At 41.9% G+C, this 27,132-nt stretch overlaps 1 protein-coding gene across 1 annotated transcript in view; it reads right to left on the reverse strand.

Moving 5' to 3' along the window:
* Positions 1 to 8,002: 8,002 nt before the first annotated feature.
* Positions 8,003 to 27,132, reverse strand: part of GINM1 (glycosylated integral membrane protein 1) — a 56,671-nt gene continuing 37,541 nt past the window's right edge. Inside the window, exons 5-8 of the mRNA XM_077289184.1 lie at positions 21,977 to 22,136; positions 19,361 to 19,494; positions 13,021 to 13,184; positions 8,003 to 9,159 (exon numbers count right to left, since the gene is read on the reverse strand). Coding sequence (XP_077145299.1) covers positions 9,051 to 9,159; positions 13,021 to 13,184; positions 19,361 to 19,494; positions 21,977 to 22,136 — 567 coding nt within the window. The 3' untranslated portion in view covers positions 8,003 to 9,050. The remainder of the gene's footprint in view (positions 9,160 to 13,020; positions 13,185 to 19,360; positions 19,495 to 21,976; positions 22,137 to 27,132) is intronic.

The raw sequence follows: 27,132 nt of genomic DNA on the forward strand, positions 1-27,132 counted from the left end.
TGGATGGGCAAACACAACCTCTCACACGTGACAGCGCAGCATGAACTCATATACGCACAGAACTGTCACACATGACAAGATGTAATGTATCACAATGGTGCGGGAGGTCAAATATAGATATAGTGCAATAAAAGTATATTTTATATCTTTTTTATTTCTTGAGTCCTTTGAGAACATACTTAGGCAAGTGCCAGTGATACATTAAAATTGCACTACTATGTAAACCATAACAGTGACAACCACATCACAGAAAAAAACAGTACATAGGTGTATAAACAGGTATAACTATAACTAAATAAAAAATAGAATTATTCTTACCGTTAATTCGGTTTCTAGGAGCCTTCCACGACAGCCTCAGGAGGTTGTCTCCATACCCTAATGGGGGACAGGAAGCACAAGAGGTTAAAAAGCCCCTCCCACCTCCCATTAACCAGTGACTTACAACTGAACCCATAGCACCGGTTACCTTTTAGGTTCTCAGAAAAATATCCAAGAACATCGGGAGGGAATTAACGCTGTCGTGGAAGGCTTCTAGAAACCAAATTAAAGGTAAGAATAATTCTATTTTCTCTAGTTGCCTTCCACGACAGCCTCAGGAGGAATGCCAACCAATTCTGTATTTAGGGAGGGACCACAGCCTGGAGAACTTTCCGGCCAAAGGCTAGATCCCGGTTGGACCAGAAGTCCAATCTATAATGTTTAATGAATGTGTGTAGAGACGACCATGTTGCAGCCCTGCAAATCTGCTCCGTGGATGCACCAGCCCTTTCAGCCCAGGAGACGGAGGTAGATCTGGTGGAATGAGCCTTTAGACCTGCAGGTACCGCGACATTCTGAGCTAAATATGCTTCAGTTATGGCTTTCTTTATCCAGTTGGCAATAGTACTCTTCGCTACTTTTTTGCCTTTGTTTCGGCCAGATAAATGAACGAAGAGATTTTGGTCAATTCTGAAAGCTTTAGTTTATTCCAAATAGTGTAAAACTATACGACGTACATCCAAAGTATGGAATTGATGTTCTTCCGGATTTGTGGGATTGTGACAGAACGATGGAAGGACTATATCTCCTGTGATCGGTGAAACTCTGACACCACCTTTGTAAGAAAACATGGATCAGGTGGGAACACAATCGAATCATCCCTTATGCTGAGATAAGGTTCTCTGATTGAAAGGGCTTGTATTTCCCCCACTCGTCTTGCAGTGGATATGGCAACTAAGAAGGCGGTCTTGCAGGACAGCAGCTGCGAGGAACAAGAGGATAGTGGCTCAAATGGAGGAGCCGTAAGGCCCTTTAGGACTATGTTTAAGTCCCATGATGGCACAAAGATTTGTTGCTTTGGATGATGTCTTGATGCTGAGACAAAAAACCTTTTTATCCAACGATGACCTGCCAGGTCTTGATCAAAGACAGAACTCAAGGCTGATACTTGAACTTTTAATGTACTCTATTTTAACCCCAATTCCAGCCCTTTTTGTAAAAAGTCTAATATTTGTGAGATATTAGGGTGGAAAGGGTCAGGATTGCAAGGGTGACACCACGAGGAGAACCTTTTCCAAATTTTGCTATATATAGCGTTGGTGACAGGTTTCCTGGATTTTTGTAAAGTGGAGATCACCAATTCTGAGAGCCCTTTAGCTCTTAGCACCTGGGCTTCAATAGCCAGGCTGCCAGTTTGAATTTTTGGGGGTTCGGATGATGAAAGAGACCCTGCAGGAGAAGATCGTCTGACGTTTGTAGAAAGACTGGACCATCCACTTGTAATTTCCTGATGAGGTAGTACCAGCTCCTCTTCGGCCATGCTGGAGCTACCAGGATAGTCTGGACCTGATCGTCTCGGATCTTCTGAAGGGTCTTTGCAAGCAACGGTATTGGAGGAAATAGGTATGCTAACGGGAACCTCCATGTATGGGCAAAAGCGTATACTCCCTGAGAATGGTCTCTGGGGTTTAGAGAGAAATAAGTCTCGACCTGTGCATTCTGACTTGAAGTTAACAGATCTATGTCGGGAAGGCCCCATCTGTTCGTCAACATCCTGAAAACGTCTGTCTTCAGGCTCCATTCTCCTGGTTGTAAGTCGTGACGACTTAGGAGATCTGCTTGAACATTCACCGACCCTTTGAGGTGTATTGCTGATAATGAGAGGAGATGCTTTTCTGCCCAGCAAAAAATTCTGTTTGACAACTCTCAGGTAATTGAATTTTGGACTCCCTTGGGGTTTGAGATGCGCTACAGTCGTTATATTGTCCGAGTACACTCTGAAATGTTGACCTACAATTAGACTGTTGGCGGCTAGAAGGGCCCTCTCCACTGCCATCAATTCTCTGAGGTTGGAAGAACTGGAGCTTTCTTTGTGATTCCAGTGACCCTGGAATGGGACTTGTGACAACGGCACCCCAGCCCCTTCGACTGGCATCTGTTGTTACTGTCACCAGTGGAGACTGTACCCAGTCCACGCCCTTGAGAAGGTTTGTTTGGATCACCCACCAGGCTAAGGAGGCTTTTACCTTCCCTGGAGTGTATACTCTTCTGTTTAGAAAGTTTGGATTTCTATTCCAGTTTTCCAGAATGTGTGCCTGCAGAACTCTGGAATGGGCCTGAGCCCACTGGACTGATTGTATGCAGGCCGTCATCGACCCTAGAAGAGACATTGCTGTCTGCAGAGTAGGGGACCTTTGTTTTTTGAAATCTAGGACGTTGGATACCAATTTCTTCCGGTGATCTTCTGGTAAGAAAGACTTTTGGTTCCCGGAGTCCAACAGGACCCCCAAAAATTTTATCATCTTTGAAGGCAAAAGATGAGATTTCTTTAGATTGGGTATCCAACCCAAGAGTTGTAGGATGTTCAGAGTTCTGGCAACTCTCTGATTGAGAATTTCTGCAGAAGGACCAATGATTAGAAGGTCGTCCAAGTAGGGCACTATGGCGACACTTGGCTTCTGATGTGAGATACAGTTTCCGCCATGATTCTGGAGAAAACCCTGGGGGCCGAGGAGATCCCGAAGGGAAGAACATTGTATTGAAAATGTAGAATCTTGTGATTCAGCCGAACCGCAAATCTCAGATACTTCCTGCGAGAAGGATGTATCGGGATATGAAAATAGGCATCCTTGAGATCTATTGTTGCCATGTGAGAATGTGGAGCTATTAGAGGGATGGCAGATTTTACTGACTCCATTTTGAATTTGCGGTAAGTGATGTATTGATTGAGAGCTTTTAGGTTTATTATGATCCGGGCTTGTCCGGAGGGCTTCTTTACCATGAATATACGGGAATAATGCCCCCCTTCCCTGCTCGTTTACTGGGACCATAGAAATTGCTCTCGAAGCCATCAGGTCTTGTAATCCTGACATCAGCAATTTTTGAGCCTCCCGAGATGATGGGGAGGTGACTCTTAAGATCCTGGGAGGGGGGGCTTCGAACTCTATAAAAAGACCCTGCTGAATAACACTTAAGACCCAGGGGCTATTGGAGATATTCCGCCAATTGTGAATGAAGTTCGAGAGCCTCCCCCCTACTGGATCGGAGTCATTGTTTCTCTTGTTGTGACTGCTGGGGGATAAGGATATTTTTGGGTTTCCCCTTAGCATAGCTCCATCTACCGGTTTTTCCTTTGCCCTTAGCCTGGGAGGGCTGAGACTGGGAGGGCTGAAAAAAACGCTTCCTTGGGGGTCTCTGCTCAGGAAGAGTCTTTTTCCTGTCCGTGGCTTTTTCCAGGATATCATCTAATGAAGGCCCGAAAACAGTCTCCTTTAAAGGGAATGGAGCATAATTTTATTTTTGAAGTCACATCTGCACTCCACATCTTAACCCAGAGCGCTCTTCTGGCTGAATTTGTCTGGACCAAGGATCTGGCGGCTACACGGATAGATTCCATGGAGGTGTCTGCAAGAAAACCCGTTGCTCCATGTAAAATAGGCAAGGAGTCCAGTAAATCATCTCTCGGAGTTCCCTGAGAGATGTGGTTTTCTAATTCTTCCATCCAGCGGAAGAGAGACCTGGCCACACAGGTAGATGCAATATTAAACCTGAGAGCCGAAGTGGAGGTTTCCCAGGATTTCTTAAGTAGGCTTTCAATCTTCCTATCTAGAAGATCTTTTAACTGGGAGGAGTCTTCGAACGGCAGGGCAGTCTTTTTAGCCACCTGAACATCTATTTTTGGGATGTTCCATTTAATTGAATCCTCATCCAGAGGAAACCTGTGCTTAAAGTCTGATGGGGTGGTTAGCCGTTTCTCTGGAAGTTCCCACTCATTATTGATCATATCAATGATACTCTTATGTACAGGAAATCCAGTCTGTTTACCAGTGTGAATGCCAAATAACTCGTCCTGTATAGTTTGAGGAACGGGTTCCTCTTTAAGACCCATAGTATTTCTCACCGCAGACACCAACTCCTCAATATGCTCAGAAGAGAAAAGGTACTTTCTAATTTCAGGAGTTTTCTGAGGTAGGACGTCTTCCCATTTAACTGAGGATGACGTATATGAGCAGTCAGAATCTGAATCAGAGTATTCCTGGATTTTTCTTTTCTTGGGAAGCGATGGACCAGGTGAGGTTGTTGGTGGTGGCGGCGGCGGCGGGGGAGGGGCAAATGTGGCCATAGAGGTTTGAACCTCTTGCCTAACCAAGGAACGTATCTCTTCAATTAGTGAAGGATGTTCAGCCCGGATTATTTTGTCCGTACAGGGTTGGCACATTGTTTTCTCCCATTTTAAGAGTAATTTTTCATTACATGTAGCGCATTTGCGCTTAGAGTTGGATTTAGGCTTGTCTCCCTGAAATGAGAGAGGGAGCAGTATAAGAATGTATACTAAAAACCACCCTTAAATGGGACCCATCCCTGCCACACTTACTGGGGCCTGGGGAGCGCTGGGCTCTGCAGCTGCAGGGCAAGACGTATCCATCTGAGCAGGCTTACCTGAGAGACGTCTTCTGCAGCTTTATATAGAAAATAAAAGCTGCCACAGCGCCTGGCAATTAGCCATCCCCTCCCCCTCCGCAGTCCCAGACAGGCGTGCGAGGATGCAGCGTGCCCCACATGCCGTTCAGAGGTGCGGAATTCCGGAAGTACCAGCGCTCCTGTACAGGAGAGCCCGACCCGGAAGTGAAGCGCCAAAGCACCACGTGACTTCCGGGTCGCCGAACAGCGTGCACAGGAGGGGGAAACACCGGAGAGCTCAGGGAGGCCTCCGGGAGGGAATCGCTGGTCCGCTTTACCCCCGCAAGGGGACGCAGGAGGACCAGGACAGCGGTCCCAGAATCCAAGGAGACTGGAGCAGAAAGCGGAGGAGGAAGCCCAGGGCCCGACCACCACTGCCCGGCAAAAGTTTACAGGTACCACTGCCAGAGCCGGCCACGCAGCGTACCAGGAACCTCTCCATGCCCCATGGGGAACAGGAAAGACACTGGTTAATGGGAGGTGGGAGGGGCTTTTTAACCTCTTGTGCTTCCTGTCCCCCATTAGGGTATGGAGACAACCTCCTGAGGCTGTCGTGGAAGGCAACTAGAGAAATATATGATATAGTATCAACATGCAATGTGATGCACTAGAAGAAAATCGTAGCTGATAATGAGGACAACGGTTGGATATTTCATGCATAGAAGGACAGTCCAAAATAGATTCCTGGTCCGCTGTAAGAAAACGACCATATAATGGATTCATTATGTCAGGGTTTGGTACCTTCATGTCTGTGAAGGATCTGCACATATTTGCGAGGTCATTGTTGTTCAGGAGTAATTTTTTAATGATTATTTATACAAAATTGTTTCCCACAGAAGAGGAACAAGTTGCACTGAGAACGATGGAAGATTTGGCCATCGAACCATAGTACGAATGATGGAGGTAAGATACCTCGCTCTATTCGTCTGCGCTCCAGTAGGTTCCCTCCCCTTTCTTCATGTTACAACAGTGACCTTTTTGTCCAGGTGGAATTCCACTCTGCACATGTTGCAGTGACTGTGGCAGCAGCAACGAGCCCTGATGCAGTACGTCATGTCGTATAGCCAGGGCCAACGCAGTAGGGACGTGGTGCATATCGCGTTTACAGAGCGAGCACAGATTAAGAAAGTCTGCATTGTTTCAAAATGGCTAAGATGGTTAGCGCTGAGGACGCCTTCATCAGCATCACTATTCCGGTCATCTACATGCTGGAGCAGACTTTAAAGAACCTGCGGGAGGAGATCCCAGAAGAAGAGGAGGAAGTAGAGGAGTTTGCGGAAGGGATAACATTGTCTCTAAGTTCCAAACTGTCGTGCCAAGGGAAGGTGGATTACTCCGATCGAGGGGGCTGGTGATAAGACAAACTGTTATCAAAGGTGCAAGATCCGAGGAACAAATGATGGGCGAGCAACTGTCAGATGAAGAGGATAATCCTCCCCTCTGTGTTGTTCGTGGTTGGTGGGAGAGGATGGAGGAAACCAGCTTCATTGTTACCCAGCCACTAACACAGCATGGGCTTGGACCTCATGGTAGAGCTCGACATATGAGTACCTTCTTGCTGCACTATCTGCAACATCATCCCCATATACAACCCATGGCAAAAATTATGTAAATCACTGGCCTTGGAGGATGTTCATTCAGTTGTTTAATTTTGTAGAAAAAAAAGCAGATCACAGACATGGCACAAAACTAAAGTAATTTCAAATGGTAACTTTCTGGCTTTAAGAAACACTAATAGAAATCAAGAACAAAAAATGTGGTAGTCAGTAATGGTTTCTTTTTTTAACCAAGCATAGGGTAAAAATTATGGAGTCACTCAATTATGAGGGAAAAAAATTATGGAATCATGAAAAACAAACAAAAAAAACACTCCAACACATCACTAGTATTTTGTTGCACCACCTTTGGCTTTTATAACAGCTTGCAGTCTCTGAGGCATGGACTTAATGAGTGCCAAACAGTACTCTTCATCAATCTGGCTCTAACTTCCTCTGATTTCTGTTGCCAGATCAGCTTTGCAGGTTGGAGCCTTGTCATGGACCATTTTCTTCAACTTCCACCAAGGATTTTTAATTGGATTGAGATCCGGACTATTTGCAGGCCATGACATTGACCTTATGTCTTTTTTCAAGGAATGTTTACACAGTTTTTGCTCTATGGCAGTATCATCTTGAGAAAAGATTTCATCATCCCCAAACATCCTTTCAATTGATGGGATAAGAAAAGTGTCCAAAATATCAACATAAACTTTTGCATTTATTGAAGATGTAATGACAGCCATCTCCCCAGTGCCTTTAGGCTACTTTCACACTTGCGTCGGTATGGGGCCGTCGCTAAGCGTCGCACGTTGTGAAAATTCAGCACAACGTGGGCAGCGGATGCAGCTTTTCCCAGCATTCGCTGCCCATTCTAAAGTCCCGGGGAGGAGGGGGCGGTGTTCCGGCCGCGCATGCCCAGAAGGAAATGGCGGACCCGACGTACGAAAAAACGTGACGCATCCAGTGCACGACAGATGCGACGTATGGCCATACGTCGCAATCCGTCGGCAATACAAGTCTATGGGAAAAAAACGCACCCTGCGGGCACATTTGCAGGATGCGTTTTTTTCCCAAAACGACGCATTGCGATGGACGCCAAACGACGCAAGTGTGAAAGAGGCCTTACCTGACATGCAGCCCCATATCATCAATGACAGTGGAAATTTGCACGTTCTCTTCAGGCAGTCATCTTTATAAATCTCATTGGAACGGCACCAAACAAAACTTCCAGCATCATCACCTTGCCCAATGCAAATTCGTGATTCATCACTGAATATGACTTTCATCCAGTCATCCACAGTCCACTCACTGCAAGTTATTTACAATTCCAATGTGACTTCCTTTCAGTCATGGAGATTTCTTATCCATTCCTGTAAATTATGCTACCTATTGCTCCACAAGGAGAATTCGGTTGTAAGTTCTGACCAAATCTTTCTTCCACAAGATGGTCTCTGCTTTACACATCAATCCTATGTAGTCTTCCATAGTGTATTGTACAAAGTGACGAAAAAATAGCAGGAAACAGATTTCCTTGAATATACAAATGTCTTTATTAAGGATATTCACTGTATGATTTTGCTTGACACCATAAAATGATTAAGTGCATTGAAAAAGCAAAAATAAATCAGTTTGGTTATTTAGCTTTTAAGATTTTAGATAAACCGTTTCATGGTTTGCCATATCCAACTAATGGTGAAAAACTTACATTGGAATATGGGCTGTCATTGCATGTTCCTGAGGAATAGGGACACCCATTTATATTACAGGGTTGGCGATATGGCATTTTCCTCACACTGGAGAATGTCAATACCCTCAACAATGCAACATGACCAAATTGGTTTCTGAAAATCGATCATGAAATCAAATCATATTTGACCAAACTATTAATATATGAAACAAAAAAATACGCACGTGTGAAAAAAAAATCTGGATTCCAAATAACTGCAAATTAAGTTAAAGCTATTGTTTTAGACATCATACCAATACTATTTTCCAGTTTTAAAAATCCATGGCATAAAAAGCACTTGAACTTTAATCTATTTTAAATACCCTAACATTCCTCAAAAATCTGTACTCCAATAATGAAATCTGATATTTTGATTAAAACTTATAAATAGAACCTTTTCATAAATCAGATGCTTTATAATGAATATAAATCAAACATTTCTTAAAATATATATTTTAAAGAATTATATTTATGGTTAGGTAAGACTGTAACAGGCTCAAGTGACACAAATGTGTTGAGAAACCATCAACAGTTCTTGAAAAAATGTCCTTAAAATGAAAGTTTTTTTATGTTTTTCATTTTAAACTCTCATACAAGTGAGCAGACTGCAGAGAAGAAAATGCAGTATAAATAATGGCTTGGTTGTAGTGTTTAGAGGCCTCTGTCAACCATGGCCATTAGAAGAGTGTTTCCCCGTGTATTCCTTCTAGGTGTACAGCAGATCAGTCTCTCTTGAGGTGCTCCTACAATCACTTAAGAGGATTTAAAGCTGGCAGCTTAGAAATCAGTTGGATGCAGGAAATCCAATCGGAAAAATTGAATCCCGACAAATACTGGAGAATTCACATTCATGAGATATTTCCTGTTTCTTGGGGTGGCTCCTTTGTATCGGTGCTGTCGAGTATTAAAGGAACAAACAGATGGGAGTCCTTGAAATCACTGGCTTGCAGAAGCCACCTGTAAAATAAAATATCAATAATAATCAAAACATGTTATGAGCACGTTTATTTCATTAGAATGCCGTTTTCTCCCCTCTTTGCATTGTTGCAATTTGAGAGTCAGAACACTTTTTTTTTTTATTCACATAGCAGTATGACAGCTTGTTTTTATTGAAAGAATGAATTGTATATGTTAGTAGCACAATGTTCGAATTCATATATGTAATTTATCCATTAACTTTATAAAAATAAACTATTTATGGCATTCACTGTGCAGTACAAAAAAAACCAAAAACATTTTATTCTATGGTCATCATAACTGTAGCTATGCCAATTACATAAAATACACCTACTAGTACTTTTCATCATATACCAATGCTGGGAAAGTACAGGCAAGAGTAATTTGCTATGTGTGCCTTCTAATGCACACTATTACAAAAGTGCACAAATGCATTCATTCAGATGTGAAAACCTGACTTGTCGGATTTGGCCAGGCTCTAACAGATCAAGTAATCCCCAGGGTTCACTATAGATATAATACAGATAAAGGGCAGATTAGGGCACAAAAGTAAAAGAAAAATACTTATGAGAACATATCCTCAATAACTGCCTTAACACGTTTCCCCATGCGGTTCGTCAAGAGGTCGATATAAGGTAGCCCGCCTTTGATTAATACACAAGCCCACAACAGTTAGAAACACACTCTGTGCTAATAGGTGTAGAATGTAACAGACCTATATTGTCAACAAGCCCATATTGCACATCCACGTGCGTAAAAAAGCCCCTGGAGGCATCTCATACAAGATGACAGCGCTCCCAGCGCCATACCACTGAGCATGCGTGAAAAAAACTGTGCTGATGACTGGAAGATAGTAAATGAGTTTCACGCTGGAACGCACCACTGATGAGCCGCAACGGATATTATATGTATGCTTAGAAGTATGCCTGTGCCTTCCAATGCTGGAACGCACGCTAGTAGCGACAAGGTAATCCCAAAACTAGGACCTGCATTCTAAGGCTACGTTCACACGGTGCGGTTTTTGGTGCGGATCCGCAGCGGAATTGCAGCTGCGGATCCGCATCCTTTTTCCATGTAGGTTACAGTACAATGTAACCCAATGGAAAACAAAACCCGCTGTGCCGACGATCCTTTTTTCCCCAGGAAAATCCGCGCGGATTTGCCTGCGGAAAAAAGAAGTACCATGTCTATTCTTTCTGCGGATTCCGCTGCGGGTTTCCAGCAGCACCAATAGGAAACTGCAGTTGGAAACCCGCAGTGGAATCCGCAGTAGAAAAAGGACACAAATCCGCAGAAAAAAAAAGCACCGCGGTTTTCACTGCGGATTTTCCAAAAAAGGACATGAAAAATCCGCAGAGAAAAAAGGATCGTGTGAACGTAGCCTAATGCTGGAAAGCACAACCATATACAAACAGGTCTCGTAGTGGATAGGACAAAAAACTAAATAGATAAAGGTTTTTTTTATAATGATACACTTGCATTATTGCAATATATCTAAAAAGGAGAAAAGGGAGAGTGTGATACAGGGAAAAGAAATGGTGGGTAATATAAAGATCAGAATCATATACACGCTAAAGATTCGGATAGCAGCAATAATAAATATATGTGATACAGGATCCTTAAATTCAGGGTACCTAGTAGCAAGACGAGTATTGTTAAAAGGATAAAGTTCAGAAGTGTCATAAAAAGTAGGCAAAGGAAAGTTGTTCACTCAGGCCTTTTTTGAAGTCAGTGAATTCAATCTAAAAGATCTACGGTACTCACTCTCCTATGAATGCATTTATTGTGTTTTTCCCCTTAACCCCCTCGTATTGGGTTTTACTACCTCAATGGCACAAAAGGAGCTATATCTTTGGACTCACCATGGTGAACACTATTTAGGTCTGGCTAATGGGAGTGTTTTGACCAAGACGAATTTCACCCAATGCTTACCAACCATTCTTCTAAATTCCCTCTTAGTCTTACCTATATAATTGAGGGGAGAGGTGCATGTAGCCATGTAAAGTAGACAAGTGGTCTTGCAATTGGCAAAGTCTCTAAGGAAAAAGATTGTACCTGTGGAGGCACTAGAAAATGTCTTGTGTGGGTTCATCCATCTTCACACACAACAATCCCCACATCGCAAGAAATCAGACCTTTCTATCAAGCCAGGTCCCCATTGATGACTGTTTCTTACATAGCGTGTGTACCAGACGATCCTTGACCGAGTGCCCCAAACTGAATTTAATGGTCATAACTGGTGAGATAGCATCTTTAAGATCCCTTTAGTGGTTCTAGGCACCTGTAAATTTTAGGGATGGCATAAAATGTAGGTATTGTGTGAAAAGTGGATGAGAGAAAATTGTATTCTTTCGTGAAGATGAGATATTCATCCCGTGCCCTTATCATAATATCAAGGAGACACTCAATGTAATGGACTATGGGATTCCAACAATAGTATGTCATAAGTGTATCTCTTTGAAATCAGACATTGTCAGGTACTTCGGATAGTCCATAAGTACAAGGATACCACCTTTGTTGGAAGGTTTTAGGATTGTATCAAATATATCTACACTCGGCATATCACTTTGAGAGGGCATTTTTCTACTTTTGTTTTTGAGATTTGTAAATGTACCTAATCCTCTTTCTCCCCGAGTAATCCCAACAAGCCCTCCAAATTATTATCTCTGAAGCCTAATTTATGACATAGCTCCCTGTTATTATATTTGAATAACTTTCTCCGACCTCTGGAGCCCTGTCATTTGTCTATAGGGTCTACCTCTATTCTTGAATCTACCCCCCCCCCCCCAAGCCCCTTTAGTTTGAATGTCTCTATTGCAGAACGTTTATCAATCTAAATACCCACATGAAATGTATCATAATTAGTAGGATCTTTAGGTGTTGTCTAGTCTGTGGGGCAATGAATTTTGTGTTCAACAAATCACAATTTACATCAGTAAAGATACTGAACAAATCATATATCGTATTTGGATGAATGAATTATTCAAGTGTTCCCTAAAAAAAAATTTTGAGTGGTATATATGGTATTGGCAAACACCATGACAATTTGTTTTATGACAGGTAGGTAGCATATATTAGTGTCGTTTTAGATATCTTCAGAATAGGTTTATATGTGTAGGCTCACATGGCCAAGAACATTATTTCTGGCCATTGGATAATGCACCCTACATTTTCCCCTCTACAGACTCTCCCTGGTTTTCAGTTATTTCTGCCTTAGAAAGATAAGACTAGCTGCCACAAGGTCTTCAATATATAGTACACAGAAAATATGCAATAAAGCCTACTGAATATGATACAATTGTGCCATATAGTAACACACATCAGTGAACTAGTAGTACAAATAATGTCCAAAGGCATCTGAACCAGCACCCAATGGTCAAACTAAAGAATGTGAACTTAAAGATATATCACCAAATATCTAGTTTTATAAAAAAAAAATGTAATGATGTATAGGTGTTTACTTATTATACAGATATGGACTTTGAAAGCAGTCGGTATCTAAAAACCTTTGATTTATGTACTCATTTTTCAATAGAAGTGTGCTGCCATCTTTTGGATAGCATGGCTCATCAATGATCCGTTTGCCCCACGCATGCTTCTAAAGCGCAAGCAGAGAGACCAGAAGGGTGCTGTGGAGTGACGCAATGCCACTAGATCTGTCGGGAAATGGCAGCTACTTTTCACCAAAAGTCGTATTAGCAAATAATATACATTTCTTTTCTTGTGGTATTAACAGCCTTTTCAGTGATTTGTAAATTACTTATATTTATAATATGGCTTATGTTTTGCCAATAAACTATTAAAATAAAAAATGAGTGGAGTAATTTTTTTGTGATAAGTACTCAAAAATCATTTGCTTACTTTGGTTCTTTCAATGGGTAGAATATCTTGAGAAGTTCAAGCACAACTGCAGCTCCTATCACCCCAGCAATAAGGACCTGTGCAATATTCACCAGGATAGGATACAGCCGCGACCAGATAAGGCACAATTTGTCTCTTAGTTCATCTGCAAATTCGCACATTACCTAGAATGGAAAAAAAAAGTAAAGTAAGATTCCCAAACAATTTGGGTTTCAATCTTTGACTGCAACCTGTGGTATAATTCCTCTGGTAACTTGATTCTTCATGTCGACATCATTATGGAAATACTAAATGTATATCGTGCGTGTGTATATATATATATATATATATATATATATATATATATATATATATATATATATATATATATATATATATATATATATATATATATATATATATATATATATATATATATATATATATATATATATACACATACATACATACATATACACACACACACACACACACACAGTGCCTACAAGTAGTATTCAACCCCCTGCAGATTTAGCAGGTATACACATACACATTTGGAATTAACTCGGCATTGTGCCATTTGGACTGTAGATCAGCCTGGAAGTGTGAGATGCACTGCAGCAATAAAGAATGTTATTTCTTTGTTTATTTTTTTTTTTAAATTGTGAAAAGTTTTATCAGAGGGTCATTTATTATTCAACCCCTCAACCCCCCAGAATTCTGTTTGGTTCCCCTAAAGTATTAAGAAGTAGTTCAGCCACAAAGAACAATGAGCTTCACATGTTTGGATTAATTATCTCTTTTTCCAGCCTTTTCTGACTATTTAAGACCCTCCCCAAACTTGTGAACAGCACTCAAACATGGTCAACATGGGAAAGACAAAGGAGCATTCCAAGGCCATCAGAGACAAGATCGTGGAGGGTCACAAGGCTGGCAAGGGGTACAAAACCCTTTCCAAGGAGTTGGGCCTACCTGTCTCCACTGTTGGGAGCATCATCCGGAAGTGGAAGGCTTATGGAACTACTGTTAGCCTTCCACGGCCTGGACAGCCTTTGAAAGTTTCCTCCCGTGCCGAGGCCAGGCTTGTCCGAAGAGTCAAGGCTAACCCAAGGACAACAAGGAAAGAGCTCCGGGAAGATCTCATGGCAGTGGGGACATTGGTTTCAGTCAATACCATAAGTAACGTACTCCACCGCAATGGTCTCCGTTCCAGACGAGCCCGTAAGGTACCTTTACTTTCAAAGCGTCATGTCAAGGCTCATCTACAGTTTGCTCATGATCACTTGGAGGACTCTGAGACTGAATGGTTCAAGGTTCTCTGGTCTGATGAGACCAAGATCGAGATCTTTGGTGCCAACCACACACGTGACGTTTGGAGACTGGATGGCACTGCATACGACCCCAAGAATACCATCCCTACAGTCAAGCATGGTGGTGGCAGCATCATGCTGTGGGGCTGTTTCTCAGCCAAGGGGCCTGGCCATCTGGTCCGCATCCATGGGAAGATGGATAGCACGGCCTACCTGGAGATTTTGGCCAAGAACCTCCGCTCCTCCATCAAGGATCTTAAGATGGGTTATCATTTCATCTTCCAACAAGACAACGACCCAAAGCACACAGCCAAGAAAACCAAGGCCTGGTTCAAGAGGCAAAAAATCAAGGTGTTGCAGTGGCCTAGTCAGTCTCCTGACCTTAACCCAATTGAAAACTTGTGGAAGGAGATCAAGATTAAAGTCCACATGAGACCCAAAGAACCTAGATAACTAGGAGAAGATCTGCATGGAGGAGTGGGCCAAGATAACTCCAGAGACCTGTGCCGGCCTGATCAGGTCTTATAAAAGACGATTATTAGCTGTAATTGCAAACAAAGGTTATTCCACAAAATATTAAACCTAGGGGCTGAATAATAATTGACCCACACTTTTATGTTTAAAATTTATAAAAATTTAACTGAGCAACAAAACTTTTTGGTTTGTAAGATTTATGCATCTGTTAATAAATCCTGCTCTTGTTTGAAGTTTGAAGGCTCTAACTTATTTGCATCTTATTAAACCTGCTAAATCTGCAGGGGGTTGAATACTACTTTTAGGATAGATATATATATATATATATATATATATATATATATATATATATATATATATATACATACATATACATATACATACATATATATATATATATATATATATATATATATATACTCACCGGCCACTTTATTAGGTACACCTGTCCAACTTCTTGTTAACACTTAATTTCTAATCAGCCAATCACATGGCGGCAACTCAGTGCATTTAGGCATGTAGACATGGTCAAGACAATCTCCTGCAGTTCAAACCGAGCATCAGTATGGGGAAGAAAGGTGATTTGAGTGCCTTTGAACGTGGCATGGTTTTTGGTGCCAGAAGGGCTGGTCTGAGTATTTCAGAAACTGCTGATCTACTGGGATTTTCACGCACAACCATCTCTAGGGTTTACAGAGAATGGTCCGAAAAAGAAAAAAAATCCAGTGAGCGGCAGTTCTGTGGGCGGAAATGCCTTGTTGATGCCAGAGGTCAGAGGAGAATGGGCAGACTGGTTCGAGCTGATAGAAAGGCAACAGTGACTCAAATCGCCACCCGTTACAACCAAGGTAGGCCTAAGAGCATCTCTGAACGCACAGTGCGTCGAACTTTGAGGCAGATGGGCTACAGCAGCAGAAGACCACACCGGGTACCACTCCTTTCAGCTAAGAACAGAAAACTGAGGCTACAATTTGTACAAGCTCATCGAAATTGGACAGTAGAAGATTGGAAAAACGTTGCTTGGTCTGAGGAGTCTCGATTTCTGCTGCGACATTCGGATGGTAGGGTCAGAATTTGGCGTAAACAACATGAAAGCATGGATCCATCCTGCCTTGTATGGAGCATCTTTGGGATGTGCAGCCGACAAATCTGCGGCAACTGTGTGATGCCATCATGTCAATATGGACCAAAATCTCTGAGGAATGCTTCCAGCACCTTGTTGAATCTATGCCACGAAGAATTGAGGCAGTTCTGAAGGCAAAAGGGGGTCCAACCCGTTACTAGCATGGTGTACCTAATAAAGTGGCCGGTGAGTGTATATACATACATGTATATATATATATATATATATATATATATATATATATATATATATATATATATATATATATATATATATATATATATATATATATATATATATATATATATATATATATACATATACACACACACACACACACACACACACGGTTTATAGTTGATTTCTTTAGGCAAGCACGCCTCTGAGGTGCTGACCCTTTTACAAGGAATCTATACACCAATTACACAGGGAGTACAATTAAAATAAAAAGCCAACAAAATGGTATTAACGAAAGCTTCACCTCATTATGCAAAAACAAGCCCTCAAAAAGGCCGCATGCTACTGCGTGCATGGCTGCCAGCATCTACTTACAGCCAAAGCTAACAGACAATACTCTGTACTCATCCTTCTAGACCTGTCCTCTGCTTTCGACACAATTTACCACTGCCTACTACTACAGATCCTCTCCTCCTTTGACATCAAAGACCTCGCCTTATCCTGGATCTCCTCATACCTTTCTAACCGCACATTCAGTGTCTCCCTCACTACCTCCTCATCCCACCCTCTCTCTGTTGGATTCCCCCAAGGCTTTGTTCTAGAACCCCTATTCTTCTCAATCTATACACTTGGCCTGGTACAACTCAAAGTCCCATGGATTCCAGTACCACCTTTATGCTGATGACACTCAGATCTACATTTCTGGCCCAGACGTCACCTCTCTGTTGCCCAGAATCCCGAAGTGTCTATCAGCCATATCCTCATTCTTCTTCTCTCGCTTCCTCAATCTCAATGTGGACAAATCTGAAATCCTCATCTTTCCTCCATCTCATAGATCTTCCTTACCTGGCCTATCTATCGCAAATAATGACATCACGCTTTCCCCCGTACCATAAGTTCGCTGCCTCAAAGTAACCCTTGACTCTGTCCTGTCTTTCAAACTGCACATCCAAGCTCTTTCCACCTCCTGTCACCTCCAGCTCAAAAATATCTCCAGAATCTGTCCTTTCCTCAACCGTCAATCTACTAAAATGCTTGTGCATGCCCTCATCATTTTCGCCTTGACTACTGAAACATCCTTTTCTGTGGCCTCCCTCCCAACACCCTTGCACCTCTTCAGTCCATCCTTAACTCTGCTGCAGGACTAATTCATCTCTCTCCTCGCTACTCCTCCGCTTCCCCCCTCTGAAAATCTCATCACGGGCTCCCATTCCCTCAGCGTATCCAGTTCAAATTACTAATACTAACCTACAAAGCCATCCATAACCTGTCTCCCCCATATATCTCTGAACTAATCTCCCGATATCTTCCCTCACATAATCTCCAGTCCTCACAAGACCTCCTTCTTTCCTCCACCCTTATTTGCTCCTCACCCAACCGCCCCCAAGACTTCTCCCGAATTTCCCCTATCCTCTGGAATGCTTTGCCCCAGCACGTCCGAGTATCAACAACATTCGGATCCTTCAGACGGAACCTGAAACCAACCTCTTCAGGAAAGCCTACAGCCTGCACTGACCCCACTGCCTCCTCACCACTACCGAGCTACCGCCTCACCAACACTGGAGCTCCTGCAACCCTTAATCTATTGCCTTCTTAACCACCATCCTGTAGAATGTAAAGGTACCGTCACACTAAGCAACGTCGCCAGCGATCTGTGACGTTGCAGCGTCCTAGGGAGCGAGATCGCTGTATTTGACACGCAGCAGCGATCAGAATCCCGCTGTGAAATTGCTGGTCGCTGCTAGAAGGTCTGCACATTATTTGGTCGCTAGGTCGCCGTGTATCGCCGTGTTTGACGGCAAAAGCAACCATACCAGCGATATTTTACACTGGTAACCAGGGTAAACATCGGGTTACTAAGCGCAGGGCCGCGCTTAGTAACCCGATGTTTACCCTGGTTACCAGCGTAAAATGTAAAAAAAAACAAACAGTACATACTCACATGCTTCCCCCGGCGTCCGCTTCCCACACTGACTGAGCGCCGCAAATTGAAAGTGAAAGCACAGCACAGCGGTGACGTCACCGCTGTGCCCTGCTACTGCCGGCGCTCAGTCATTACAGGAAGCGGACGCCGGGGGACGCATGTAAGTATGTACTGTTTGTTTTTTTTACATTTTACGCTGGTAACCAGGGTAAACATCGGGTTACTAAGCGCGGCCCTGCGCTTAGCAACCCGATGTTTACCCTGGTTACCCGGGGACCTCGGCATCGTTGGTCGCTGGAGAGCTGTCTGTGTGACAGCTCTCCAGCGACCACACAGCGACGCTGCAGCGATCGGCATTGCTGTCGCTATCGCTGCAGCGTCGCTTAGTGTGACGGTACCCTAAGCCAGCAAGGGCAGGGTCCCCGCCCCTCTGTATCAGCCTTTAATTGTTAGTTTGCTTACTGTGAGTGATATCTTTAATTTGTATGCAACCCCTTCTTGTGTACAGCACCATGGAATCAATGGTGCTATATAAATAAATAATAATCTATGGACTTGTCTCCCATTGATTACATCTGGGCAATCACTTGTTGGTAATTGCAAAGGTAGCCGCCAGCAGCAGATCTTGATGATTTGTGTGCCAAAAGTGCATTTAGTGTGGCCGAACAGTCCTCAACCATTAATAACTTCAATGATAGCAATGAATGTGTGTAAGTGTGCGGATTTCTGTGTGTGATGCTCATTCTGCATACTGAACATTAAAATTGAACATTTATTTTTTATTTTTTCATAATTTGCATCAACACGTCTATCCAACCTGTGATTTTCATAATTACACAACTTTTCCTTCTTTTAGTTGTAACTTCAATGTTGAGTAGTATAACAAAATCCAACGTAGGCCAAAAAACACACTTATGCTCTACTGGATGAATGACAGGTTTATTTATATATAGAGCTAAAGTTTACTAGTACATAGCCAATCAGACACTGCAAAGTCGGTACATAGAGCAAGAGCAAGACATCTCATACATCATGTCACCGTCCTTCAGACGGAACCTGAAAACCCATCTCTTCAAGAAAGCCTACAGCCTGCAATTACCATTCTGCCGCCTCGCCATCGCCAGAGCAGCCGCCTCACCACCGCCAGAGCTGCTGTACCTCCGACCTTCTGTCTCTTCCCCACTATCCCATAGAATGTAAGTCCGCAAGGACAGGGTCCGCTCCCCTCTGTACCAGTCTGTCACTGTAAACTTGTTTACTGTAAACGATATCTATAACTCTGTATGTAACCCCTTCTCATGTACAGCACCATGGAATTAATGGTGCTATATAAATAAATAATAATAATGTCACCTTATAAGAAGAGGCTGGAATAACGGCTCTGATTGGAGTTTCTGGGAGTTTGCCAGGAAAAGGCTCCTCATCAACTGTAGTGTTCTGTCCAATGCTGTATTCTCTGGTCGTCTGTTGTGGAACACTATCCCCTGCTGTATCAGAAAGCAAAAGCCAATTGTAGTTTTCACCTTTAAAACTGAAATATTTCACCTGCTAATCAGTTACCATGCACAGACTTTTCCATTTTTGCTAACCGCTCACATTTACATATTTCAGATCATTCAACCAATTTTAATGAAGATAAGGACTTATTCAAAGGTTACATCTAACATATGAAAAAGTAAATCTCCCCACGCCCACTTCGCCCCCAAAACCTAGTAACTGGTGGCAGTATCAACAGCAATAAAATATTGTCGTTAACATGTGAAGGAACTTTGTTTGGCCGCTTCCAATGCAATGAGAACACAAGGTCACATGCTGACTAACAGGGTTTTCTGATAAAGCGCTCGTTCCATCAATTATGATGATTTGTTCAGGTCCTCCAGAAGCAAAGCAGCAGCACACCAAACTATCAATATGTTGCTATGATGTTTTTATGGTGGAATGCAGTATTAAGTGTACACCACATGTAATGGGACTCATGCCTTCCACTTTTGACTAAATAGTCCATAGAATATTATCCTAAAAGCCGTGGGAGAAGTTTATCTAAATGTTTTTTGGCAAGTATGAGACAAGCCTCTGTTTTTTTCCGGTCAGTAACGGCTTATAACCAACCTGTGAATGCTATATTCTTATATTTAACCATGCAAACAGTGGCATGTAAAAGAATGGGCATCCTTGGCCAAAATTACTGCTATTGTGAACAGTTACATAAGTTCAAGATGAAATGATCTCTAAAAAGGCTATAGTTAAAGAGGATATATTTCATTTGTATAGGCACAAAAAATATGCAAATGTTTGGGCACCCTTGGAGATTTATCTGCTCAAATAACTTTGACAAAGGTTTCAGATCTTAATTAGCCTGCTAGGGTTATGGCTTGCTCACCATCATTGTTAGGAAAGGCCAGGTGGTGTATATTTCCCAAAAAGAGCAGCCATGAGTTCTTCTAAGCATCTGCCTAGCACTCTGAAAATGAAAACGGTGCAGGCCCACAAAGCAAGAGAAGGCTATAAGAAGATGGCAAAGAGTTTTCAAGTTGTCCTTTCCTCGGTTCGAAATGTAATTAAGAAAATGGCAGTTAACAGAAATAGTAGAAGTCAAGATAAGATCTGGAAGACCAAGCAAAATTTCAGTGAGAACTGCTCATAGGATTGCTAGAGGCAATCAGAACCCTCGCTTGACTGCAAAAGACTCCGGGTACTTTGGTTTCCACCCACATTCCAAGGACATACCGATAGGGAATTTAGATTGTGAGCCCCATCAGGGACAGCGATGATAATGTCTGCATAGCCCTGTGGAATTAATGGCGCTATATAAGTGAGAAATAAAAAGCCGTCTACCAGGAAACTTTAAAGCACTTCATGCATTTTGGAGATGGAAATTTCATTCTGCAGCAAGACTTGGCTCCTTGTCCACACTGCCAAAGGTACCGTACTAGTTTAAAAAAACAACAGTATCACTGTGCTTGATTGACCAGCAAACTCGCCTGACCTCAGCCCCATAGAGAATCTATGCGGTATTGTCTCATCTTCCGCTTGACACCAGACCCAACTATGCAGAAAAGCTGAAGGCTGCTATAAAAAGCAACCTAGGCTTCCATAACACCTCAGCAGTGCCACAGGCTGATCGCCTCCATGCCACGCCGCATTGATGCAGTTATTGATGCAAAAGGAGCCCGACCAAGTATTGAGTGCATTAAATGAACATACATTTCAGCAAGCCAACATTTCGGATTTTAAAATCATTTTTCAAGCTGGTCTTATAAAAGTATTCTACTTTACTGAGATAATGACTTTTGGGTTTTCATTGGCTGTAAGCCATAATCATCAACATTAACAGAAATAAACACTTGAAATAGATCACTCTGTTTGTAATGACTCTATATAATATACGAGTTTCACTTTTTGTATTGAAGAACTGAAATAAAATAACTTTTTAATGATATTCCAATTTAGTGAGAAGCATTTGTATGTGTAACTTTAGGTCTTTTAGACAACATTTCATCTTCAACCTCTTAACGGATCACAGTAATAGTAATTTTGACCAGGGGTGAGCACATTTTACATGCCACTGTATTAAGGCCTGCAGTTTCTCGGAAGCTCCTGTGTTTTTGCTTTATATTTAACCTAATGAGTCAACAATTTTCTCTCGGTGGAATTCTGGTAAGCCAGATACTCCTGAGAAGGATCTCCAATGTTCCAAGTTTTCTCTCTTTATGGAAAACAGGTTTCACTGTAGTTTGCTGGAGTCCCAGAGCCATAGTAATGGCTTTCTAACCCCTTTTTAGAATAGTAGATTTCATGTATTTGAACCTCTTTAGAACGTGGCATCATGTGCAGATTTTGAGACTGTTTTCACATATGTCCTTGAGGCTGAACAGCATTTTTCCTTCCTTAAACTTCTTTTAGTAAGCTATGCATGACCTAAAAACCTGTTTAGATATACAAATAAAGCGAGAATCTAAGAAATCTTACCCGATTCCGGGATGTTTGGAAAGGTAAATAAGACATCATTGTCCCAAGGAATGGAGAAGAGCTGCGAATCCTCAAGTTTCAATGTTGAAGTTGAATACCAAAAAATTTCCATACGTCTATTAACTATCAATTCCATTTCCGCTACTTGACTTTCATTAACCTATTAACAATAGTGGACAATGATAATTATGTAGAGAAAAATCCTTTCTATTCAATGGACACTGACCACTTATTAAAAAGAACCTTATTTATAGAAGATTCTAGCATAGAAATTGCAGCGTTCTCAAGTGCATGTTATTACCAGGATACATTTCAGTATATGGTGAAGTTAAAAGATACTTTATATATATATATATATTAAACTTAATTAAATACGTAATATTAAACTCCTTAAGCTGGTTTCTTACATCTGACATTCACAGCCAAAGTAGGAACGGCAAGGTGCAGACTGGCTGCAGATCATAGTGAATATCAGACATTTAAAACCAGCCTTAGTGAAGAAACACAGACCAAAGCGTGCGCTTTTTTTTTTTTTTTTTTTTTAACCCCAGCTATAGAGTTACAATACATCCACATGCCTCATAAGCCAAAAGGAAAAAACTCAAGGTTTTGTTTTGGAACAGAGAAATTAAATGCACATGGAAAAGTGATCGCTTATAAAAGGAACACAAACTGAAGGAGAAGGGCTCATTGACTAATAAATCCTTCAGGTTTTCGCTGTTTTAATCGGAACAAACCGTGCTGCCTGCTGAACATATTCATTCATACACAAAAAAAAATAAAAAGCCCCAAATATAGTAAAATGGGGCCTTGCGCCTTCAGTTAGCACCTGCTTTGTAAAGGAACCTTTTCTCTATTCCTAAAACAAAACTTAAAACCAAGGTGTGAACACAGCTAGATTTTTCCATGTGCTGTCCATTTTTTCTTTCTGTTAAGACTTAAAGGGTTTGTCCAGTACTAGGACAACCCTTTCTTGATCAAAATGATCGGCCCAGATAAAACCTATACTCCCCTTCCGTGCCGGCGCCGTTCCTGTGGTGTTGGCACACGGTCTCCCGAGGCTCATGTGAGATTGGGTGCTGTTGTCAAGTCTCACAACAATCAGCGCTGACATCACTGTCCTCATCTCCTGTCAAACTGAGCAGGAAGAGGAAGTCTCAGATCAGCTGCAACCTGGACTTCCTCTTTATGTTCTATTTGACTGAAGGCGGGGCCAGCAACGTCAGCGTCACGTGTCACAACAACCGTGAACGTGAGCCCCGGGAGAGACGGAATGCTGACACAGCGGGAACGGTGCCAGCATGAGAGGAAAGTATAAGTTTATTATTTTATGGGGGTCAAGCAAAGGGTACGAGAAGAAGTTGTCCAAGTAGTGGACAACTTCTTTAAAGCAGGGCTGTGGAGTCTGCGTCCATTTTGGAGGTGTCGGAGCAAGTAAAAAATAGATTAAATCCTACTCCTAAAATTTATAATAAATTGAGCACAGTAGTTCAATGCTCTAAATGTTTTCATAATAATTTGGGAAATGAATAAAATGTATTATAAATGTCTGTCGGCTTTTAGCCGAGATAAATCTGTGCTGCACTTTATGTACATGCTCCGTAGCGAGGCCGTGCTGTGGAGTCGGAGTTGTGGAGACAGAGTTGGAGTCTGAGTCGGAAGTCAGGGAAATTGAGTAGTTGGAAGTTGGAGTCTTGGCTTACCGACTCCACAGCCCTTTAAAGAAGCACTCACATCAAAATTTTTATCCTTGATATATTGCAATCACCATATTATATAGTACTGTATACTTACAATTTTGCCCGTCTACCCAGTTTATTGTTCTCTTTTCCATTAGGTCTATGGCATCTCATGATTAAAAACAGACTAGCTGAATCCTTCTAAGCTCTAAACTGCAAAAGTCCTAGGCAGGGGGGTAAGAGAGGAGCAACTAAGTCAGGAGTTGAAGAGGGGAATTATTTTTACAGGGAAAAGAGAATTCCTGTTCTGCATAGAGGAGAAAAAATGCACTGGGTAGAACGGCAAAATGAGCAATGAGTACACCGTGCTATATAATATGATGATTGCAATATATTAAGAGGATAAAAACTGTGATGGGAGGAGGAGTGCTTCTTAACCTAAGGAAGACCCCAGTCAAGGGTCAGGCAAAATAATGCATAATGAACAATTTGCTATAGTGCAGCTGGAGCTGTACCTATAATCCCTGCACCCAAATAAGAGATAACATTTATCATTATATGAAAAGGAGCTCTAAACTCGCACACTGAAACAGTAATTAAAATGTGCAATACACAGTCTCTGTTACATCGATAATATATAGCTTGCAACGTGTCTGTATAATAGAGCTCACCAGACTACTATACATAAAGTATATACATAATGTGGTTTTCCAATCAACAAAGTTCATTTTAATCAATAGATCTTGGAATAAAAACATGTTCCGCAATTCCTCTGCTGAGAATCTTATAAATTTGCCCTTGTCTGCCCTTATTCATACACTCAGGTCAACTCTGACACGTGGTAAGGTTTTTAATATCAGACAGCGTAGGACTGTCCAGATAAGGGGCACTTTGTCACGGTGGGATGGCTTATATGCTATTTTAGATAAAAAATGCTATTACTAAGAACCCGGTGTTATTTAAATGCACTTTTGCTTTTTACTTACCGTAGTTACAGAAGGATTTTTGCTCATTTTGTTTCTTGTAGGTTCTGTACGCTTTACGGCCAGTGTGAACATGCGTTTATGTGCTACATGTATACCAACTTAATCAAAGCTCAATTTTTGTGTTTTATTCCATGTTCCTGTACGGTCAGACACAGCCATTACACAGTACAGTGCAGGGGCACATTTATAAGATTATCTCAGCACAGGAACATTTTATTTTTTAAGCACATCCAATTGTGGAAATTATTATTATTCCAAGATCTATTGATTAAAATCAACTGTAAAATTAAGTTTGTTAGTGTCTCCCCCTTCGATGTGGGCTACAGCGCTGAACCCACATCTTTCCCCACACGTCAGCTGTTTTGAACAGCTGACGTGTGCCCGGAACAGCTGTGGGTGGAATCGTGGCTATTAACCCTTTAAATGCCGCTGTCAAACTCTTGACAGCGGCATTTAACGCTCGCTTCCGGCCATTGAGCCGTAAATCTGCCCATCGGTAACCCCAGTCATGTGATCACAGGTCACCGATGGGTTGGCATGAAAACCAGAGGCCTCCTACGGCCCTCTATGGCTGTCATTGCCAGCATGCTATGAGCGCCACCCGATGGTCGACGCTAATAGCAAGTCGGCAATTCTGCTACATGCAGGTGATCTGATCATCGCCTGTATGCAGCGGAGCTGATCGGCTTATGACAGCTTTAAGTCTCCCATGGAGACTATTGAAGAATGAAAAAAGTTAAAAAAGTGTTTTTAAAAATATATTAAAAAAAGATGTAAACATACAAATCACCCCCCTTTCGCCCCATTCAAAATAAAATATATATAAAATAAAAAACAAAAAACTTTACAGATACACATATTTGGTATCGCCGCGATCAGAATCGCCCGATCAAAAAAAAAAAAAGGATTAACTTTCTAAACGGCGTAGTAAGGAAAAAAAATTAAACTTCAGAATTACGTTTTTCTGGTCGCCGCAACATTGCATTAAAATGCAATAACGTGCGATCAAGAGAACGTATCTGCACCAAAATGGTATCAATGAAAACGCCAGCTCGGCACACATAAAATAAGCCCTCACCCAACCCGAGATCACAAAAAACGGAGATGCTAAGGGTCTCGGAATATGACGCATTTTCTTTTTAAACAAACTTTGGATTTTTTTTTCAATCACTTAAAAAAAAAATATATACATGTGTGTCTGAACTAATAATGACCTGGAGAATCATAATGGCAGGTCAGTTTTAGCATTTGGTGAACATTGCAAAAAAAAAAAAAAATTAAAAATCCAAAAATACCGTTGTGGAATTGCAGGTTTTTTTTTTTGCAATTTCACCGCATTTGGAATTTTGGTTCCCGTTTTTGAGTACACAATATGGTAAAACCAATGGTGTCGTTCAAAAGTACAACTTGTTCCGCAAAAAACAAGCCCTCACATGGCCATATTGACGGAAAAATAATCTTATGGCTCTGGGTAGGAGGGGAGCAAAAAACTAACGCAAAAACGAAAAAGGGTTCTGTCTTGAAGGGGTTAAGAATTCACCTCGCAGGATAGTATAAAAAGGTATAGACTCTGGATTGATCATTTTATATTATTTACCCTAATTAGATACTAGTTAGTATTGAATGGGATTGGTATAGATCTGAATACAAGATAAAAGGCAGACTGAATTTTATCTTTTCACTGTGAATTTTGCCCCATAAACTCATTTATAAAATCTGAACACAGACCTTTCGGATGCACAGTACCTATACCCTCTTTTTTTCTATGAAGACTTCCACTTTTTCTCAATGGAATATAAGAAAACTAGTCTGAAAACCACTCCAAAGACCCAAAAATGACTAACCTACAGTCTTTTTATTGCAATACTGCCTTTATTTTATTGCTACTACAGTCTGCCCATACTATACCGCATTGTTGGGTCATGAACACGCATACAGGTTTGAAAAAGATCCAGTAAGTCTGAAATGTTTCCTTTTAATAACTATACCCTAATGAAGATTAAAAGAGAATTAAAGGGGTTGTCCCCTTTCACATAATTCCAGTCCTGAGGAGCAGTTTGTTTGGCCCAGGAGTGAGTCTGCGATGCTGCTCCCGGTATCTGATATGTCGACAGCCATTGTGAGCTTCATGGCTTTGAGTGGGATTTTCCGCCTACATGGGCAGAGGCACTGAGCTCATCGATTGGCTGTCATGCTGCAGCAAACACCAGATATTGGCAGCAGTGCTGGAGACTCAGCAGTCGCCCCAATTAGGGGGACTAAAGCGCTGCGTTTTTTCACAATACTCTGGACTAGGGTTGAGCGAAACGGATCGTTCATTTTCAAAAGTCGCCGACTTTTGGCAAAGTCGGGTTTCGTGACACCCGACCCGACTCCAGCGTCCAGCGTGGGATCGGCCACGTGGTCGGTGATCTTGGCGCCAAAGTCGCGTTTTGTATGACGCCTTCCCTGCCATTTTTTCAGGGAGGGGGGGGAGAGGGGGGGAGAGGGG

This window comes from Ranitomeya variabilis, chromosome 2 (genome assembly GCF_051348905.1).
Source record: "Ranitomeya variabilis isolate aRanVar5 chromosome 2, aRanVar5.hap1, whole genome shotgun sequence".
NCBI lineage: Eukaryota > Metazoa > Chordata > Amphibia > Anura > Dendrobatidae > Ranitomeya > Ranitomeya variabilis.